The following is a 19019-nucleotide window of genomic DNA, read 5'->3' on the forward strand; positions in this document are numbered from 1 at the left end:
CCGAGGGGCACTGCCCCTCTCCCGGTAGCCCTTCCTGCCTGTTCAGCTGGCCGCCACCACGGGCCCCGTGTGCAGTCACCAGGGTGTTCCCGGCGCTGTTACCTGAGCCCTTCCTCCCCATCGCCACGGCTTCGTGCAGAGCTTGGCACACGGAAGGGCTCAGCCCCGCGTGCCGAGCCTTCGCTCTGGCCAACAGACACCCCCACGCCATGCGCTGCCCAGCGCAGCAGGCGAGCCCCGGCCTTGGCAGTAAGGGCTTAGAGCCTGGATGCTCCCACGTGCACGACAGTCAGATGGCGCCACCCCCACCCCCATCCCACTTGATTTGAGCGCTGATTGCGCCCAGAGACCCGTGCCTGCTTTGACGTGCCCGCCGAAGGGCCTGAGGCCCTCGGCAGGGCTGATTGCGCCGGAAAGCTGGAGGGGACAGAGCGATGCGAACAGGCCACGTCACACCCCCAAATGGGACCGTGTTTGCTAAATTTGTTTCCGATGCAATTTCATGCTGATTACACTGATTTCTCTGGTGATTGAGCCTGGCGCTGAGCTCGCCGCCCCGCAGACCGGCTGTCAGGATGGGCCCGTTTTTGGAGCAGGAGGTACTGATGATGATTTATGGGCCTCTGTCAGCGCTCTCCGGGTGGAGATGCTGCAGGCAGGCTGGAGCGCCACCGGCTTCTCTGGGGACCTCTCCTGCCGCGTGGCCGGCTTTCAGTCCCCCAAGGCCACTCCCCATCATGCTCCTCAGCTTTCCTGTGTCTGTGTGGCTGTGAGCTCCACACCAGTTCACTTGGCCAGAACGGCGGCTGAACCACGAGGGGACCGTCAGCCTCGTCACTGTCACCACCTGGCTCAGCCTGCAGGTCGGGCACAGACAGAGGTGCAGGTCGCTCTCGGGTCCATCACACCCCTCCTGTTCTGACATAGGCGGGAGCCCAGGTCAACAGGACCCTCAGGTCCTGGTTTAAGTCTCAGCTGGAATGCCCAGTGGCCCTGGGGCCAGTTGTGATGCTGGGCCCCCCACCCTCAGGGCCCACGGAAGAACAAAGGTGGGGGTTGTGGGGGCCCCTGCTGCATCACCCCCTGAGGGCAGGAGCCTTGACACCCCGGGAAATGCTGCTCAGAGCGGGGGCGGGGCAGGGGGTGAGATGGGCTGGCTGTTGTGCTGCCCGCGTGGCTCCACCCTAGACCCCTCCCAGCAAGGAAAACCCGGAGCCGTGAGTTTTAGCAAAAATGTTTACTCTCCTTAATGTGTGTGTATTTACAAGTACTAAATCTGAGACAGTAAAATAGGAAATAGCCGTGTATTTACACAACCTGCAAGCCTAGCACCGTCAGCCACGCCGCCCCTGGGAGAGGCAGCGGCCGAGGGGCCGCTCAGGCCGCCGAGCGATTGCTCTTCTTTTGGGTGGGGGCTCTGCGGCGTTAAAGGACAGCTAATTGTGGGCTTCGTCTTAAAAATATCTCTCTCTCTAAATATATCTATTCTAGCTTGTGTAGCACCAACGGCGTGAGCCCTCAGCTCCAGCACTGGGGGGAGAGCCGGGCAGGGCTCGCTCAGCAAGGGCAAAGCAGGGGGAGGGGGGCCTCTCCTGTGGGACGGGGCTGGGCCCGGGTCAAGGAGTGTGGGCAAGCTCGAGGTATATGGAGAGGCCAGGCTCCCGACCGTGGCCGAGCCATCCCTGGCGCTCCTGAGAGGCGTGCGGGCGAGAGCGAGGGAGGCAGCCCAGGGCAGCAGGCAGTAGCAGCAGAGTCCGGGCAGGTGGGCAGTCTGGCCCCGCCTCCCGGCCCCAAGACTGCAGAGCAGGGCTCCACTCCGTGCTCCAGCCGCCCTCTGGCCAGAGCTGGGCTCGGGGTCGGAGTGCCAGGCAGGAGGATACAGAGGTGCGAAGGGCGAGACAGGCCGGGGGCTGGGTGACGAGGATTCGGCCTGACTCCTGCCCCGGGAAGGAGGTGCGGCCGTGCTGCCGGTCGACGGCAGGCTCAGGTCCGTGATTGGCTCGTGTGTAAACAAGCAGCGCTAAAGTGCTCGCCCCAACCCGCCTCTGTGCTCTGCGAGGCCACGCGCTGGGCAGGGCAGGCGGCTCCGCGCTTCTGCGTCCCCACCGCCCAACCTGCCGACCCGACCGCGGGACGGGCGCGAGGACCAGGGAGGCCCAGGAAGGGGGTGGGGACTGGATTCCGAAGAGGGTGATGCCGGGGGCCAAGGAGCCCCCTGGCCGGAGTGGGGCTGGAAGAACGGGGGCTTCGATCAGAAGCAGCTTCAGGGAAGACTCGGGGGGAGAGGCCCACACACAGGAACCCGGCGCCTGCCTGGCCTGAGCTCCTGCGGGACACCCACCGCGTGGGGGCCCGAGCCCTACTCAGCGCCCGTGGGGCCTGGGGGCCTCTGACCCCCAGTTCCAGGAGCTTCCTGAGTCAGGAGGTGGTGGACTTCACCCCTCCTCCCGCGGGGGAGCAGCTGCTCAGCTGATGGAGGCTCTCAGGGGGCTCACGCCGCGTCGGGGAAGGCGCGGGGCCGGCCACAGTTAGCTGTCCCTTAAAAGTCCGCGGGGATCTGTAGTACCGTCGAAAAAGTGAATTGAAAAGGGGACGGGCCACTGCCTTCACAAGTGACTGATTAATTAAAAAACATGAAAAAAAGGGGCCTAACAACCTCTAGTATTCAACACTTGCAGTTTTAAAAAGGTCAAGTCATACTAAACGCTAGCACAGTCATGCAGGGATCCACGGCCGCCTCCGGGAAGCTCTCGGCCGGGCAGTCTGTCCTCGCATCGACGCCGAGACAGGCTGCCCTGCAGTGGACGCGGAGGTCGGGCACTCCAGCAGGGGACGCTGGCCACGCCCGTTTGGTTTGGCTGTCCCGGTGCCTCGGCTCTTACTCTAAACTGTAAAATTCCTCCTCCTCCAGTTAACTGTACAGGACCCCACTGGGGCTGGAGACAGGCAGAGCCACATATATATATATATATGTATATATATGTACAGGTTTTTTAATTAAAAATGTGTACTCTTGCTAGCTGAGGGCAGGGTGGGCAGCCCCGACCTCCAAGCCCTCTGGTCACTGCGTCCTACTCCCGGCCAGGCCACTGTGTAGGGTCCGAGGCCCCCACAGCTCCAGCTGTCCAAGCACAGAAGGACCCCCTGTTCCCCTAAAAAACGAGCAACGTCCCCCAAGCGTCCCCCTCTCCAAGGGGCCAGCACGCTGCTGAGGGGCCAGACTGAAGCCGCAGGAAGGTGGGCGGGAGGCTGGGGGATGGGCAGGAGGCTGATCAGGCAGGCTCCTGGGCCCTCCACAGCAGAGAGCTCAGCCTGGGGCAGGGCGGGTTTCGGTGGGGAGGGGGGAATAAATAAGGGGAACGTGCACTCACGGCCCAGAGCCCCAGGCCCAGTGGCTCCCAGAGGCACAGCCCTGAGGACAAAAGGGGACCCGAGTCCTTCCGGAAGTCACCTGGCCCCGCGTGGAGCCATCCTGCAGCCCCTCCATAGGAGGGAGCCGGGGGCCTCTCTCTGGGCGAGGTCGACGCGGTGCTCCGGCCTCGACCGCGGAGAGCACGCGGTGAATCGGAGGATGGCGGCGGGCGTAGGGACGCCAGGACGTGGCAGGTGGGTGGCGCTGGCCCAGGCTGACTTCAGCGCCCTGCGGCGGGGCCCTGGGCATGCCGCCTCCCCGCCCAGGCTGCCAGCCAGGTCTAGCCTTCAGATTCTGCCCAGGAGGCGGGCACACCGGCCTGCCTGGCCCGCTGGCCTCCGCAGCCTCGCCCCTCCTTCCTGGAGAGCTCTGGCAGTGCCCCTGCTGTCCTGAGGGGGCCGGGTCACACCTGGGCTCCCCGGCCCCCTGCAAACAGCTCTGGGCGCAGGGAGGGCTGCAGACACCGCCTCACCCACACCAAGGAAGAGCCAGGACCCCATAGGCGGGAAGGGGACGCAGGGGCCGGGGTCCGGGGCCGCACACCGGGCCCCAGCGCAGGACCCTGGCACGGCGGGCGAGGCAGCCTCCGTGGACCTCCCAGCTCTGGCCGCCGGGCGGAGGCCGCCGCCAGGGCCCTCTCACTCACTGCTGCTGGCCGGGCGGTTGGGCCGGTGGCTCAGCTGCTCAGGGCCATGGTGTCCACCACCTGCTCCAGCCTGCCACGGAGCCGCTGCCGCCGCGCCTGCTCATCTTTCTCCAAGGCCATCAGGATCTGCAGAGGCGGGCAGAGGCCTCAGGCTGGCTCCAAGGCCACACACAGTGCCCGCCGCCGCAGCCTGAGGGACCTGGGCTTGGAGCCAGGACCCCCAGGTCGCCAGGGTCTCCTCCCCACCCTCTTCCCCTGAAACCACCCAAACGGGGCTCGGGTCCCCTGCCAGCCCTTCGGGTCCCCGAGGTGCAGTGTCTCTGAACTCCCAGGCGTCCTCTGTGACCCCTGCTCACACTGGTGTATCCTGCGGGCAGGCAGCGCCGCCCCCCACGGCGGCCATGTTGCCATCCCCGCCCTCCCCCTGCAGCCCCTGTCTCTGTGCCCCTCACTGAGCCCCACCCCAGGTCACGGCGGGGCCCGCCCCCCCCTCCCCTAACCTCCCCTGCCCCAACCGCAGCCCCTGCCCGCTGGCCCCGGGCTCAGCACAGCCGCTTCTCTGCTCTGTGGTCCCTCCCCAAGCCCCCTCCTCCGGTCTCAGCTCGTCCCCCGGTTCCGCTGCCACCCCCAAGTCCGACCCGGTGGCCAAGTCTCCGGAGCTGACCGCTCCACCCTCTCAACCCAGGAAACCAGGCTCATGACCCTCCCCTTCGCCCACCCCATCCCACTTCTTGACATGCCCGCCCTGCCCTCCAGCCCCTGGCAGGCGGGTTCTGTGTGCCCGGGAGAAGCCCGCACCCCTGACGCCCACATACCCCACAGCCACGGCCACCCTCCTCCTGGGAGGCTCTGCGGCGGGCCTGCCCTGGCCTCAGGACTGGGCCCCAGCCGTGCCCATCTCTCCAGCCCGTGGCTCAGTCCTCCGTCCCCAGCGTCTCAGGGAGGCTCAGCGCCCGCTCCCGGCAGCAGAGCCTGCCCAGCAGCCCGGGGCAGCGGCGAGTCTGCACTGACCTCGTCCTTGTACTTGGTGATGTAGGAGTAGATCTCATGCAAGGCGCTCATGCTGTTGAACTGGCTCAGGTGCAGCCGCGACTGCTCGGCCAGGTAGGCGCTCATATCCTGGTCGCTGATGGCGGGCATCTTAGCAATGTCGGCGTAGTACCTGCAGCGGTGGGCGTGTGAGCGAGGGACCGGCCGCCCCCTCTGCGGTCCCGCCCCTTCTACATTTCCGCCCTCCCGCCCCCAGTCCCTTCCCACCTGCACGCCCAGCCCCGCCCCCTGCGTACCCAGCCCGGCCCCGCCCCCTGCGTACCCCGCCCAGCCCCGCCCCCTGCGTACCCCAGCCGGCCCGGCCCCTCTGTGTCCCCGGCCCCGCCCCCTCTGCGTCCCCTACCCCGGCCAGCGCCCACCTCTCCACCCAGCTCTTGTAGTTGGGGATGTCCTTGGCGTAGAGCAGCTTGTTGGAGGGCGAGTCCTTGCCCAGCTTGTGCTCCGACGTGGAGCAGGAGTCCATGAAGGTCTGGGCCACCACCGACAGGCAGGCGTCCGTGATGCTGCTCTTGTGGATGTCGAACACGAACTGCGGGTTCTTGATCACGTTCACCCAGAAGCGCAGGGGCAGGCTGCAGGCGGGTGGGCACAGGCAGCGTCAGAGGGGCCTCGGCCACCCCCGGGGCGCGGCGGGAGGGGCTGACCTGTGGCCTCCCCGTCCTCCAGGCTCCACCCTGCACAGCGACTGCGGGGCTCCACGCAGCCAGGGAGATGGGGCCAGAGAGCCCGGCAGTGAGGGCTGCACCCCCTGCCCACAGCCCCAGGGAGAAGGCGCTCTCGGCCGGGCTCATTCGTGTGCATAGCCAGGGTCCTCCAGGCCTGAGTCCCTGTTCAGGGCCCACTCGGCTCCCCTGTTCCTGCCCACAAGAGTCTCGGTAACCAGACCAGGAAGGGCTCCCAGAGACAGCCGACCTCCTACCCCAAACACCAACCTTTTGACAGCCACTAGCCGGGCTAAAAGCTCTAGCCGTGTGTCACTAAGCTAAAAATTCAGGTCCTTGGCTGCACCAGTTATGTCAGATACTCCCAGCTGCACGTGGCCACATGGCCAGCACACACCTGGAACCTTCCATCATTCTAGGAATGCCCCAGGACAATGCTGGCCTACGCGACGCTGCCTTCCCCTATGCCCTGTGGACCTCCTTAAAGTCTGTGGGCAGCAGAGGTGGAGATGAAGGCCCAGGTGGGCTCACTCAGAGAGGCCGAGGCTTTCGGAGCAGCAGCTCACAGAGGCCAGGGCGCTGGGAGGGGTCAGGGGACGAGGAGGGAGAGGCCCGAGACACAGAGCTTCTGAGGACCAGGCCCACCCTGCCGGGGTGCACCATCCGCTCTGGAGGTGTGGGCCCAGCCGGCAGTGGCTGCTGGCCTGGGGGCCTGGGCAGGGAGGGGGTCGCTGTCACCGTCACCCTCGCTGCTGTAGGCAGCACAGGCTGGGCCCCCGAGCCATGTCTCACACAGGTCACACCAGCACACCGTCCTGCACACGCCCCCGCAAGACGGGCAGCAGATTCTCGTGCCGGGTGAATCGGGGGGCCCGCGTGGAGGGGCCCAGCCGCCCCGCTCCCCCCCCACCCCCGCCTTACCAGTTGCTCTTCCAGGTGTGGCGCACGTCCGCGTCGTGGATCTGGTGCTGGTCGGCCTGCTCGTCCAGAAAGTCGAACATGTACTTGATGGCCAGGGGCAGGGCTGAGCCACGGTGTGCCGTGCTGAAGATGGTCTCGAATAGGTCGTCCACGAACTTCTGCAGCGTGCCCTGGGGGCGGGGCGGGGGCGGGGGCGGGGCACAGCTCAGGGGCCGCACCACCCCTCCCAGGCCTTCTCCCCCCACCCCCGGCCCACCCCTCCCAGGCACCCCGCCCCACCCCCGGCCCACCCCCAAAGGCACCCCCCGCCCCACCCTTCCCAGACACCCCACCCTGCCCTTGGCCCACCCTCCCAGGCACCCCCCCCCAACCTTAGTGGCCAGCAGCCGCGTCAGGTAGATCTCCGAGACCATCTTGCTCCCGCGGTCGCCCTCGCGCTGATCCAGGTGGTCGTGGTTCTTGACCAGATGCCACAGCTTCGTGCCGCTCTCCAGGTCGGGCGTGATCATGGGCGTGCGCGAGCGCAGGCTGTCGGGGCTGCTGGCCGTGCGCAGCATGCTCTCTGCGGGCACCGCACCATCAGCTGTGGCATCCAGTACCCTCACCCGCCCGCCCGCCTGGCTGGGGACCCTGGCTGAGCCTCGGTGTCCCCATCTGAAAACCGGGGGACAGCGATGCCCTGGGACGACACGTGCGACGGCCGCGAGGAGCCTGCGCTGCCGGAGAGGCCGAGTGGCCCAGGGACGGGCCACGGCTAAGCCGTCCCAGGCAGCCCCCACGGTGCCTGGGGCAAGGGTCCTGTCCTGGTCAGTGGCCTGCCCCTGCCCCCGCCGCCCAGTCCTCACCGTATCTGCTGAGGGACTTGGTGAAGGTGGACGAGTTGGAGATGTTGTAGGCGGACGTCTGCTTGGGCACCAAGGCCACTGAGGACCCATCTGTCACCTGCAGACGGAGGACCAGGTGCCATGGGAACCACCACCCGGAGCCGATCTCTCCCCTGGGCCTCCGCCTCCCGGGCCCAGGGCCTCCAGGGCGGCAGGGAGCGCGGCCCACACCGCGAACGGCGGCCGTGGGCAGCTCACCTGATAGTGCGCCAGCGTGTTGAGCCTCTTCCAGTCGTTGTCGATCTTGGTGGTGACGTCCTCGTCCTGCAGGATGATACGGGCCATGCGGCCCTGCCGCCACTCTGCGGGGGAGGGGAGGGTCCCAGCGCCCTGAGTGGACGCTGGGCAGCAGAGGGACAGGCCCTGCCTCCGGCCCACGTCCTGTCCGCCCAGAGCTGTAGCCCTACACCCCACTCCAGGCGGACCCAGGGCCCCTGTGTGTGCCCTTCTCCCAGCCTGGCGCTCAGGCCTCCCGCCACTGCCCGCCATGGGACCAGACCGGCTCTTCTCTACTTTCCTTCCCGGTGAGCCAGTGATCCCCCAGCTCTAGGTGCAAATGGCACCCCACCCTCCATGGCCTCCACCACCCTGGGGAGGAGACTGGGGAGCCCACCCAAGATCACAGCCCTGCCCTCCCACCATCCGGGCCAGCGCCCCTCCCGGGCTCACCCAGGTCCATGTCCCCAGCCTTGGGCCGTTGGGAGTAGGGGACGCCCTTGTACACGGCGTCCAGCAACTTCTCCTTGACCTGTGTCACCGTGTCACAGTTCAGCCCCTTCACCGGCACCTCAGGGGCGTTCTCATTCTCGGGGTTCACGCAGTTCAGGGTCTGAGGATGGGAGAACGCAAGGTCAGCTCCTTGCACCTTGCTGGGTGGTGGGAGGGGGAAGGGTGGATGGACATGGGCAGGCGGGTGGGTGTGCAGGGCTTGGGGGCGAGGGGCGGGTGGGCGGGCGGGGTTTGTGAGAGTGGCGGGGGGGGGGGGGGGCGGGGTTTGTGAGTGGAGGTGGGAGGGCGGGGTTTGTGTGAGTGGCAGGCGGGAGGGCGGGGTTTGTGAGTGGCCGGCTGGAGGGCGGGAGGGCGGGGGTTGTGAGAGTGGCGGGCGGGAGGGCGGGGTTTGTGAGAGTAGCGGGCAGGAGGGCGGGGTTTGCGTGAGTGGCGGGCAGGAGGGCGGGGTTTGCGTGAGTGGCGGGCCGGAGGGCGGGGCTTGGGGCACGTGGCGGCCCGCGCTGCCCACTTCCGCACCAGCGTCTTGTAGTCGATCTGCTGCCGGATGAGCTTGTCCTCGCTCAGCGAGTAGCGCGCCTCGCCCGTGATGGCGTCGATGGGGCCCTTCTCCATCTGCTGCTTGATGGCGCAGTAGAGCATGAAGAGTGGCTCCCCTGCGCACTCCTGCGGGCACGGGGCCGGGGGCGTCAGGCTCTGGCCTGGCCCCGGCCTTGCTGGAAGGGCAACTCGGCCCACCTGAGAACCCTGCTCCCAAAGCGCAAGGAGGATGTAAACAAAGCGCTTGACCGGAGACCGTGCCCTGGTAGGTCTGAAACTCCCGGAGGAAAGCTCAGCAGGGGCCCCGGGGGACAGGCGGCCTGGTCTCGGGAGGACCGCGGGCCCGGCTCCAGTCCTGCCCAGGGCCGCCGGTGCCACCCACGGACGAGGCCAGGCTGGGCCCCAGCACTGGGAGTGACCGTTGCCTGCGGGAGGTCAGGGAACCCCTGCCCCAGAGCACGCGGTCAACAGTCCCGGAGCAGACACTTGCCTGGCGCGCCTGGGGGCCTCTGTGCTGCCCGACCCCCACCTCACGTCCCTCCCACACCCCGCTGCTCCCCTGCCACCCAGCGCGCCCCGTGTCCGGGCCTCCGCCAGTGACCAGGGCTCCGCCCCTTGGGTGTTCCCGCCCCCGAGGATCCCCCTGCAGACCCCACCCGAGATGCCTCTCAGAAAGGCTCTGCTGGACCCCGGCCCAGGCACTGGGCCTCACTGCCGTCCCCGGGTGCCCGCGCCCGCAGGCTCTGACGCCCCTGTACCCGGTCTTGCATGCTTCCCTGCCGTCTCCCCTCTGGGGTGGAAGCCGCCCAAGGGCCAGGCCAAGTGTGGCACTCCTCTCACATCCCCACTGCGGGGTGGGAGTCGGGGGGGGGCCTCTGCAGACCCCACTGGACAACAGGCACCATGAAGGAACAGCTGTTGGGGGAGGGCTCCCCGCTCCAACTGAGTCCCTGCCTGGGCCAGATGTGGAGCCTCCATCTTGGCGGCCCTGGGGCTTGGGGGTTGAGTGAGACACAAGCAGACGGCTGCCCAGCCTGCTCCAGCTCCTCGGCCCCTGGCCCCCGACATTGGCCCAGCCTCGCACCAGGTGCTCCCACCTTTAATCAGGCAGCGTGATTAAAGAGACAGCTGCCCAGGCACGGCCCTGAGTGCCGATCACGCCTCACCCTCCATCCAGCAGCATGCCCACCTCTCAAGGCGTTCTGTCTGCAAACTTGGCTTCACAGCATCGTAAAGATAAAACACTCGAAAACACGAAGTCTCTGTAACACGCACGGGCACATCACACAGGCTGCAAACCACTGTACTTTACAAGCAGCAGCCAGCCCTGTTCCTGCCGCCCTCCTGCACAGCTCGGTGGCCGTGTGCTGAGCCGCCTTCCCCCAGACCAGCCTGCCCGGACCCCTCTCTCGACCTCACATCCAACCCTGGGCCTCCGGTCTCCGTCTGGCTACTCCCTGTTCCCACTCCACGCCTCTGCTCGCCCTGCACAGCCCAATCCACGCCCTCACTGCTGCCCCTTCCTGTCCGCCCTGCGGCCCAGCAGGGCTGTCCTGACCGCTGAGCTGTAGCGGCCAGCCTCAGCCCCCAACACAGATGACGGGAAGCCCCACCATCTTCCCCAACATGGGACACCATCAAGGGCTGAGGCTACGTCCACTCGGTCACACATAGAGGACCAGACCCGGGCCGCCTGCCACTCGGTCACGCAGAGGACCAGACCCGGGCCGCCTGCCACTCGGTCACGCAGAGGACCAGACCCGGGCCGCCTGCCACTTGGTCACGCAGAGGACCAGACCCGGGCCGCCTGCCATGGGATCACACAGAGAGGACCAGACCCAGGCCGCCTGCCACTCGGTCACGCAGAGAGGACCAGACCCAGGCCACCTGTTGCAGGTCACAGAGAGAGGACCAGACGCGGGCCACCTGCCACTCGGTCACGCAGAGAAGACCAGACCCAGGCCACCTGTCGCAGGTCACGCAGAGAGGACCAGACACTGGCCGCCTGCCACTCGGTCACAGAGAGAGGACCAGACGCTGGCCGCCTGTCACGGGGCTCCGTGGCAGCTCCCTCATCCACCATGGAGCGCTGACCGCAAGAACATTAGGCCTGCCTGCCAAGCCTTCGGGTTTGTCGAGGTTAAGTCAGACACACCTCGGGGCTGGACAACCTCCCAGCTCTAAAACGCAGGTGACCCACTGAGCTGCTCACAGCCCCCGTGAGACCCCCCTGCACCATATCCAGCCATCCACAGGCTATACACCCCATTCCAATAGCCTGGCTCCCCAGGGCGGTCTCCGGGGCTTGGGGGGAACTGTCTGGACAACAACAGGAGGAAGCCCGGGTGGCTGCCCCCTCCTCAGCACGGGCTCAATGAGACCCCGCTTCCCCCACCGGGGCACCTCCTCAGGCTGGTCCAGCACCGGGGCTGGACACAGACACCCTGCCCAGGGACTCCGTGTGAGCCTCGGTCTGGGCCACAGGGACCACGTGAACCCCGCGCGGCCTGGACCTCCAGCCCGCTCAGCTGCGTGCGGCCGTCGACCCCCAAGAGAGCCAGGCGTGCACCCTGCCTCAGCAGCTCAGGGAGGGCAGGACGGCCTCTGGAGATGCCGGTGGACAGACGCGTGTCCCGGGGGCATCACGCCAGGGTCTTGGCCCTTCGTGCCTCCAGGTTGCGGCCCCCGCCCCCGTCCAGGCCCCCACGACCACCCACCTTGAGGAACTTGTACAGAAGGAACGTGAACCAGTTGGTCAGCATCTTCTCGGCCACTGACTCAGTCCTGGAACAGAGCACGTGGGGTGACCTCAGGCCTGGCCTCAGAGCACGTGTCACCCAGCGACAAGGGTCCCAGACAGGGCATACCCCAGGTGGGTCTCCAGAGTCGCCTCAGCAGTGCCTGGGCTGGACCAGTGAGTGCACTGCCACAGGGGTGGGTAGGCAGGGTTGTGGGTGGGCACAGGAATCCCCAGGGCACAGTGGGCAGACAGATTGCAGGTGGGCAGGGGTACACAGGCACGGGGCAGAGGGACTCAGGCAGGGAGGGGCCACGGGTGGGCAGGAACACAGGGAGGTGGGGGTACAGGGGGCAGTGGGCAGGGACACGGGTGCAGGGCAGGGGGTACACAGGGAGGCTGGGGGCGGGGGCGGGCAGGGGCGGGGGGTGGGCACACCGGCGCAGCAGCAGCTTGGGGTGGTTCTTGCTCTCCAGGTTCTTCTCGATGAGGTCGGACAGCAGCTGCTTGAGCACGCCCGTGGCGTACTCCATCTCGCCCTGCAGAGCCGTCATGATGAGCGAGGCCACGTTGCCGCGGTCCCGCATGGAGAAGCTGCGCTGGGCCTCCAGGGTGCGGATGAAGGTCAGCAGGAAGTGCTTCTTGGTCAGCAGCTGCCCGAACAGCGTCAGCGACTTCTCCACGTTGGCCTGCACCTGGGGGGGCCGCAAGCCTGCTTAGACCTAAGAAGCACCGGCCCCTCCGGCTGAGGGACCGTCCAGGCCTGGGGGTCCAGTCACCCATCACCCTGGCAGGACCCCAAGCCCCAAGTCCTCGCAGAATGGCTATGGTCTGGCAGCTGCCTGAGAAGCCCACGGTGGGCAGAGGTCTGGGCACAGCGGTGAGGTGCCTGCCCCGCCTCCCTCTGCGCAGCCCAGCTCCGACAGCTCAGAGGACAGCTGGTGTCCACTGGCACCAGGAGAGCCCGTCCACGGCCACTCACGCCAGAGCCGACACAGACCCCTCTCCCCACTGCACAGAGGACACTCAAGTCCGGACGGGGGCGTGGCTCGCCGGGGTCTCCCAGCACAGACGTGGGACAGGGGGGTGGAACACGGGCATGGCTGGCTCCGGGGCCCCACGTGGTGGCTCGTTTCTGCCCCAGAGCTTGTTGAGGCAGAAGGGACACAGGCCCCCAGCCCAGGCGGGACACACAGTCACACCTAAGGCCCGTCACATAGCACAGTGGACCGCAACCGCGGGAGACACGCCTGTCAGGACGGGAGCCCCAGCCGGCGCCAGCCCAGGAAGCAAGGGGCAGCGGGCAGCCCAGGGCGCCTGGGCCCTGCCAGTGACGGAAAGGCAGGTGCTGCTAGAGAGGGGGTCTCTACCCACAGAGCCACCTGGGGTGGGGTTGGAGCCCCAACATCCTAGGGGTGCAGGGAGGGATGCCCCTGACCATAAAGCATGACAGACTGGACTCGTTGAGCCCTGCCCGTTCTGAACCAGGGCCTGGGCTCCTGGCTGGCCACTGGGGCACCCGGGAGGATGCGGGAGCAAGCCCACTCCCCTTCAGCAGACTGGCCAGCGTGGGTGGTGTATGGTGGACCAGAGGCCCGGAGAAACTGCTGGGCCCCAGGAGCCCAGGTCAGGGGTGGTTTGCTGGGACCAGGCCCCCCCGCTCCCAGGGGGCTCGGGCCAGCCCCCAGGCTCCCGATGCCCCAGGACCCCAGGACCTCCGCGGAGAGGGCCGGCAGCCCACCTCCATCTCCTTGAGCACTGGGTGGTCCTCAATCCCCGGGAAGAGCACGCGCATGGCGTAGGTGCGGTAGTCCAGGAAGGGGATGCCGGCGCCGTCCAGGTCGTTGGTCAGCTCATGGATGTCCGTCTGCAGCTCTGCAAAGGCTGCGGCCAGACGAGGGGTCAAGGCGGGTGCCTGGCCCCGCCCACCCCACACAGGGTCCTGCTGGACCCGCCCGGACCCGCCCTCCTGCCAGCCCCGCCCACCCCACTCAGGGTCCTGCTGGACCCGCCCGGACCCGCCCTCCCGCCAGCCCCGCCCACCCGACACTCAGGGAACTGCTGGGCCTGCCTCGCCTGTGTCCCTAGTCCTGATGCAGGGTGAGGCCCCCACCCCCAAGCTGCTGCAGACGTAACCGAGAGGAGAGCAGAGATCGGGCCAGGCTGGGGGCCCCGGTCCCAGAGACCAGGGTGCTTGTGGCTGCCCTGGCTCTGGCCGCCTGGGAGGGAGCAGAGCTCTCCACCACTCGGGCCAGCGGCCCCTGACATGCCCGCCCGCTCGGGGCGGCTCCACCGTTCTCAGGACATTCCAGAGCTGTGAGGTGTGCACTGTCTGGTCAGGAGCCAGAGGGCGCCGGGCACGTCACGGGTGCTGAACAGGAGCCGGCCCCCACCCTCGCTGCCCGCCGCTGGGCGTCTGCTCTGGGGCCCCTGGTCGTTCTCGTGAGCACCCCGCACTGACGGGGCTCTGAGGGGCACGCGCGGGCTGGGCTCCGAGTAGACGCCCACCCTTCTCCTGCTGGCTGAGGGCACCGGCCAGAAAAGCCAGCCGGCCGGATGGCGGCCAGCACAGGTCTAGGCTGCTGCCCGGAGCCCACACGCCCACACAGGCGCTGAACCCACCAGGATCCCTGCGGCCCCGGCCCAGGCACCCACCCCTCACGCCCACCCACTGGTCCCACAACAGTCGCGCCCTTAGCACTCAGCTCTGGAGGGGCAGTCTCTGCTCCATGGGGACGAGCCACTGGTCTCTCCTGGAGGCACGGGCACCCTGGGGACGACCTTGGCCCTCCCCCCGAGCCCCCACTCCCAGGCCACTTCTCAGACTTCCGGCCTGCAGAGCCCCTCCCACTCTCAGGCCGGGCCCCCGCCCCCGGGGTCCACCTTCCGGTTGGGGATTCTTGGGGGCAGGAGGCACGTGACCAGGTGTGGGGACACCAAGCCTGCCCTCTGGGGTCGTCCTGTCACCGCACAGGGGAGGAGCCACAGAATTCGGGTCCTGGAAACGTGAGGCCTGCTGGGCTGCAGACACCGGACCCCGGTACAGGGGACGTGGCCGCAGCCTGAGCGGGCTTTCCCCACTCACCCTCCAAGGCAGGACAGACTCCCGCCCCACTGGGTGACTCAGAACAGAGGAGCCAGGCCGAAGGCTGTGCTCACAGAGAGGTCCCCAGCCCCAGGGCCACCCCCGGCCGCCGGATGGAACACCACACACGGGCTCGTGGATCACTGACCACCCACCACACCCGAGGAAACGGCGCCACCCCGCCCTCAGCAGCAGGTGCGGCATCTCCACACCCGGACGCGTGTCCGTTCACACGCAAGGGAGACTGGGACACCGTGTGTCCACCCAGCGGCCTCCAGCCAGGCTGGGACACAAACAGGGGCTTCCGGCAGGGTCTGCCTGAGGGAGCACCCCACAAAGGCCCCAGTCGGAGCCCCCTGGCTCCCTGGACCGAGCCCGGCACTGCAAGGCCCACGGGAGCGTAGAAGACGGCGTGGACTCGGTGGGCAGCGCGGCCCAGCTCGGCGGCTTCGGCCAGCCCCGCCCCCGAGCCTGCCCGCTGAGCCCGCCCCCAGCCCCGCCCCCAGCCCCGCCCCCGAGCCTGCCTGCTGAGCCCGCCCCCGAGCCTGCCCGCTGAGCCCGCCCTCGCCCCGCCCCGTCCCCGCCCACCTTCCTTGCACTCCAGGGCCACGCGAGACTCCAGGTTGTCCATCTGCAGCTGCAGGCGCTTCAGGGTGCGGTCGGCGTCCCGCGACTTGCGCTTGTAGGCAATGAGCACGGCCACGATGACCAGCAGCAGGAGGCCGCCGCCCCCACCGATGCCCACGATGGCGGGCAGCGTCAGCAGGCTCTCTGAGTACATCTGCAGCACCCCTGGCGAGAACTCGAAGCCGCCAGCCCGGACCTGGGGGCACAAGCCGCCCAAGGCTCAGGGCCCCCGCGAGCTTGGCGGGGTGGGGTGCGCAGGCGCCGGGGGGTGGGGGTGGGGGGCTCCCTCCGGGGTGGGCGGCCCTGCGCGGGGCGCGGGGGCGTGGACGCACCGTGACCTTGTGCTGCCCGGTGAGGTTGGGCGACTCGCAGAGCAGCTGCGTCTCGGACACAGTGAGGGCGCACGGCGTCGAGCCGATGAGCACCGTGTAGTTGAGGCGAGAGTTGCCGGGCGCCGGCGGCAGCAGGTTGCGGCCCTGCAGGCAGGGTGCGGTGAGCCGGTGCAGCCGCCGCCAGTCGGCCCCCGCCCCCCGCCGCCCCGCGCGGCCCACCTTGAGGATGAGCGGCGAGCTGGGCTTCAGCTCCAGCAGGCCGGTGGGGCTGAGCGGCTCCAGCACGGGGTCCGGGTAGTAGAGGAAAGACGAAGTGTTGAGCACCAGCAGGGCGCGCACGTCGTCCATGACGAAGCCCAGCTCGTCCGGCCGCTCCCCGAGCTCGGGTGGGCTGCGCACGCCGCTGTCCACCGACGGGGCCCGGCACACCATGGTGGTGTCGTTGTACACCAGGCAGCTCTGGGGACGCGGGGCAGGGACGCTGGGCTGGCTGCTCCACCAGGGGCCAGGAGCCAGCAGCGACACACCCACCCTCCCCAGGACCCCCAAGCGTGGCCTCGATGGCAGGCGTGGGGGCCAGGGCCCAGCAGGGACTCACGTTTTCCCTCTCAACGCCGCCATACTTGGCTCGGATGCGTGGCTCACGGACAGTGGCCAGGTTGGTGCCTGTGACTGTTAGGAGGGTCCCTCCACTAAAAGATGAGGGTGGTGGGAGTCACAGGTGGGACATCCTGGGCCCCTCTGCCCAGGGCCCAGCACAAATGGGAGGCACAGACACCCCACCCAGCCCCCCAAGAGACGGTCGAGGGTTAAAGCCTCTCAGGACCGCGCTGGGTGGCGGGACCATGTGAGGGCTGAGCCGAGAGCCAGCGGCAGGGGCCCAAGCCAGGCGCTGGCCTCTGGTGGCTCAGGACTGGGGTCACAGGGCTGAGGGTGGGCAGATCAAGGGCTGCGGGGCTCAGAGCAGCAGGGAGGCCCCCAGGGGACCCCTGACCTGCTGATGCTCCACTCGGGGTCGATCTTCAGGACGGTGGGGTCCTCGGTGTAGTTGTACTTGACCTCGGGGTTGGTGAGCTGAGCGCGGTTGATGTTGACAACTATGGGGACGCTGCCTGGGCTCTGCCCCGGAGGCGTCAGACACCGGATCTCCCGGGAATTCCTCCTGGAGGGGCGGCGGGGCGGGGGCAGTGAGGCACCTCCCACCCGCCTGAGCATCCAGGCTCCACCACCACAGGCTGCGGGCACGTCACTGGCCACGTCCCGCTCCGGCCTCACCTGCCTCCCCGTGACACAGGCCGCTGCGGGCCCTGCCTCCAGGCAGCTGAGGACTGTGGGGATCACCTCCCCCATCAGCCCCTGAGAGGGGCCACGTGCTGTCTGTGCCCCTGTGGGGTACATCCCCAGCTGAGAGGCGGGCCTGGGATCCAAGCTCCCTCTCCAGGGGACACCCCCACCCCCGCATCTGCCTCCTCTGTGGTGTCAGCTGATGAGCCTGGCTGTGTCTTGATCCGCAGAGCCAGGCCCACAGGTACCAGGAGCAGACCTGCTGGGCAGGAAGGGGCTCACTGGGCCTCAAGGCAGCCCCGTGGCAGCCCTATCGATTGCCCGGGGATGGCTGGCTGGACACACCCCACAGTTTCAATGTTTGTCCAGAGGGGCCAGACTCCACGCTCAGGGTCAGAGCCCCACACTCAGGGCTCCTGTTTCCTGGAAGGACTCACACGATGCACTCACTCCCCCACCCCCATCCTTTCTGATCTGAAAACAGGCTAATCCCAAGACCGGGCCATGAGCTGGCGGAACGGGCTGCTGAGGTGGGGGTGCTGGGTCACCCTACGGGGCAGCCAACCCGGCCACCGCCTGCACCTGCCTGTCCCCTCCATGCCTACACCACAGCCGCCAGGCCCGCACGCGGCAGGCTGCAAACACCAATAATTAGTCTGATAACGGGTAATTACCGCAGGAAAATATTTAAAGGCTCGCTCCATTATCATCCCTAATCTAAAATTATCCACTTCAAGGCTCCCGGCTTTTGTTAAGGTTCCCTTTCTCTCTCTCAAGAATTTCTCTAAACGGCGGAGCTCTGGGGGCATCAACTGAGGGCAGAGCTCGGGCATCTGCCCCTCAGGCCAGGCCCCGCCCATCTGCTCTGGAGGGAGCCTGTCTCCATGGTAACCTTCTCCTCTCTAGGTTTCCATAGTGATTACCCCAGCCAGGCTCGCCACAGTCCCCCTTGTTTCCCAGGCAACGGAGGGGGCGCCCAGCCACCTGAACCAACCACCACTGGGAACAGGCGGGGCGAGCCTGGGGTCCCCACATACCAGGAGAAGGAGCAGGGCCGGCCGCCGACTGACACCGCCACATCGCTGCCCGCGTTCAGGTGGCTGCCCTCGATGCCAATCCAGGTGCCCCCCGAAAGGGGCCCGCGGGCAGGGCTCACGCGGTAGAAGGTTGGCGTCTGGGAAGAGAAGGGACGGGCTGGGGCTCCGGGAAGCCCAGGTCTATGCGCACTAGGTCTGGGACGGCGCCCACAGGCAGGGCCCCATGTGCAACGGGGTCCGAGTCAGGCCCTGGAGATGAGCGGCGCGGGGCGGGGTCCATCACTCGAGGTCGCCTGAACCCCGGGCCTACTCCGTGGGCGAGTTGTTGGGGGGGGGGGGCCCTCGTCCCCCGGGGCGTGCGAGGAGAGGCCGCAGGGCAGGAGGGCGGGCTTACCACAAAGGTGAAGCGCTTGGGTGACAGGGCGCGGTAGCGAGGGGAGCAGTCCCGCACGCACACTTCCACCAGGGCGTCGTGAGCCCGCACGGTGCTGGCGTCCCCGATCTCACAGACAATCCTGTGGGCACGCGGGGGCCTCAGCGGCTGCAGCGTCAGCCCCGCCCAATCACTGGCCCTGTCCCACAGGCCCCGTCCCACTCACTGCTAGGCGCTAACATACTCGCTACCCACTCGTCTGCACAGCACCTTGCCCCTGCCCCCCACAGGCCCCGCCCACTCTGCCCCACCCACCACCACCTGGCCCCACCTGCTCTCTGGCCCCGCCCACACAGGTCCGGCCCACCCATGCAGGCCCCGCCCCCACTCACTGCTCGCTCTCCACCCCTTGCCCACGCGCACGCCCCGTAGGCCACACCCACTCTGGCCCCGCCCCGCAGGCCCCGCCCCACTCACTGCTCCGCGCTGATGTACTCGCTCTCCACCGGGCTGCACAGCACCTTGCCCACGCGCACGCCCAGCCGCACGTCCTCGAAGCGCAGCCCCAGGTTCTCTCCCGTGATGGTGAGCCGTGTGCCGCCCTGCCGCGGGCCCGTCTCAGGGGACAGCTGTGGGAAGAGGGGACAGCTGGGGCGATGGCCGGGTGTCGGAGCCCCCGCACCCCACCCCGTGCCACAGACCT

At 68.0% G+C, this 19019-nt stretch overlaps 1 protein-coding gene across 3 annotated transcripts in view; it reads right to left on the reverse strand.

The window, feature by feature from the left end:
• Nucleotides 1-1222: 1222 nt before the first annotated feature.
• Nucleotides 1223-19019, reverse strand: part of PLXNA1 (plexin A1) — a 40758-nt gene continuing 22961 nt past the window's right edge. For all 3 annotated transcript variants that reach the window (XM_042236468.2, XM_042236469.2, XM_027957876.3), the window contains 20 exons: nucleotides 18794-18945; nucleotides 18338-18458; nucleotides 17944-18080; nucleotides 16617-16784; nucleotides 16221-16314; nucleotides 15842-16081; nucleotides 15623-15766; nucleotides 15252-15486; nucleotides 13320-13462; nucleotides 12017-12273; nucleotides 11559-11625; nucleotides 8821-8967; nucleotides 8245-8404; nucleotides 7774-7877; nucleotides 7537-7633; nucleotides 7063-7253; nucleotides 6692-6861; nucleotides 5468-5680; nucleotides 5070-5220; nucleotides 1223-4184 (listed from right to left, as the gene is read on the reverse strand). In XM_042236468.2, the coding sequence (XP_042092402.1) occupies nucleotides 4089-4184; nucleotides 5070-5220; nucleotides 5468-5680; nucleotides 6692-6861; nucleotides 7063-7253; nucleotides 7537-7633; nucleotides 7774-7877; nucleotides 8245-8404; nucleotides 8821-8967; nucleotides 11559-11625; nucleotides 12017-12273; nucleotides 13320-13462; nucleotides 15252-15486; nucleotides 15623-15766; nucleotides 15842-16081; nucleotides 16221-16314; nucleotides 16617-16784; nucleotides 17944-18080; nucleotides 18338-18458; nucleotides 18794-18945 (3087 nt within the window). In that variant the 3' untranslated portion in view covers nucleotides 1223-4088. The remainder of the gene's footprint in view (nucleotides 4185-5069; nucleotides 5221-5467; nucleotides 5681-6691; nucleotides 6862-7062; nucleotides 7254-7536; nucleotides 7634-7773; nucleotides 7878-8244; nucleotides 8405-8820; nucleotides 8968-11558; nucleotides 11626-12016; nucleotides 12274-13319; nucleotides 13463-15251; nucleotides 15487-15622; nucleotides 15767-15841; nucleotides 16082-16220; nucleotides 16315-16616; nucleotides 16785-17943; nucleotides 18081-18337; nucleotides 18459-18793; nucleotides 18946-19019) is intronic.

Source organism: Ovis aries, chromosome 19, assembly GCF_016772045.2.
Source record: "Ovis aries strain OAR_USU_Benz2616 breed Rambouillet chromosome 19, ARS-UI_Ramb_v3.0, whole genome shotgun sequence".
Lineage (NCBI taxonomy): Eukaryota > Metazoa > Chordata > Mammalia > Artiodactyla > Bovidae > Ovis > Ovis aries.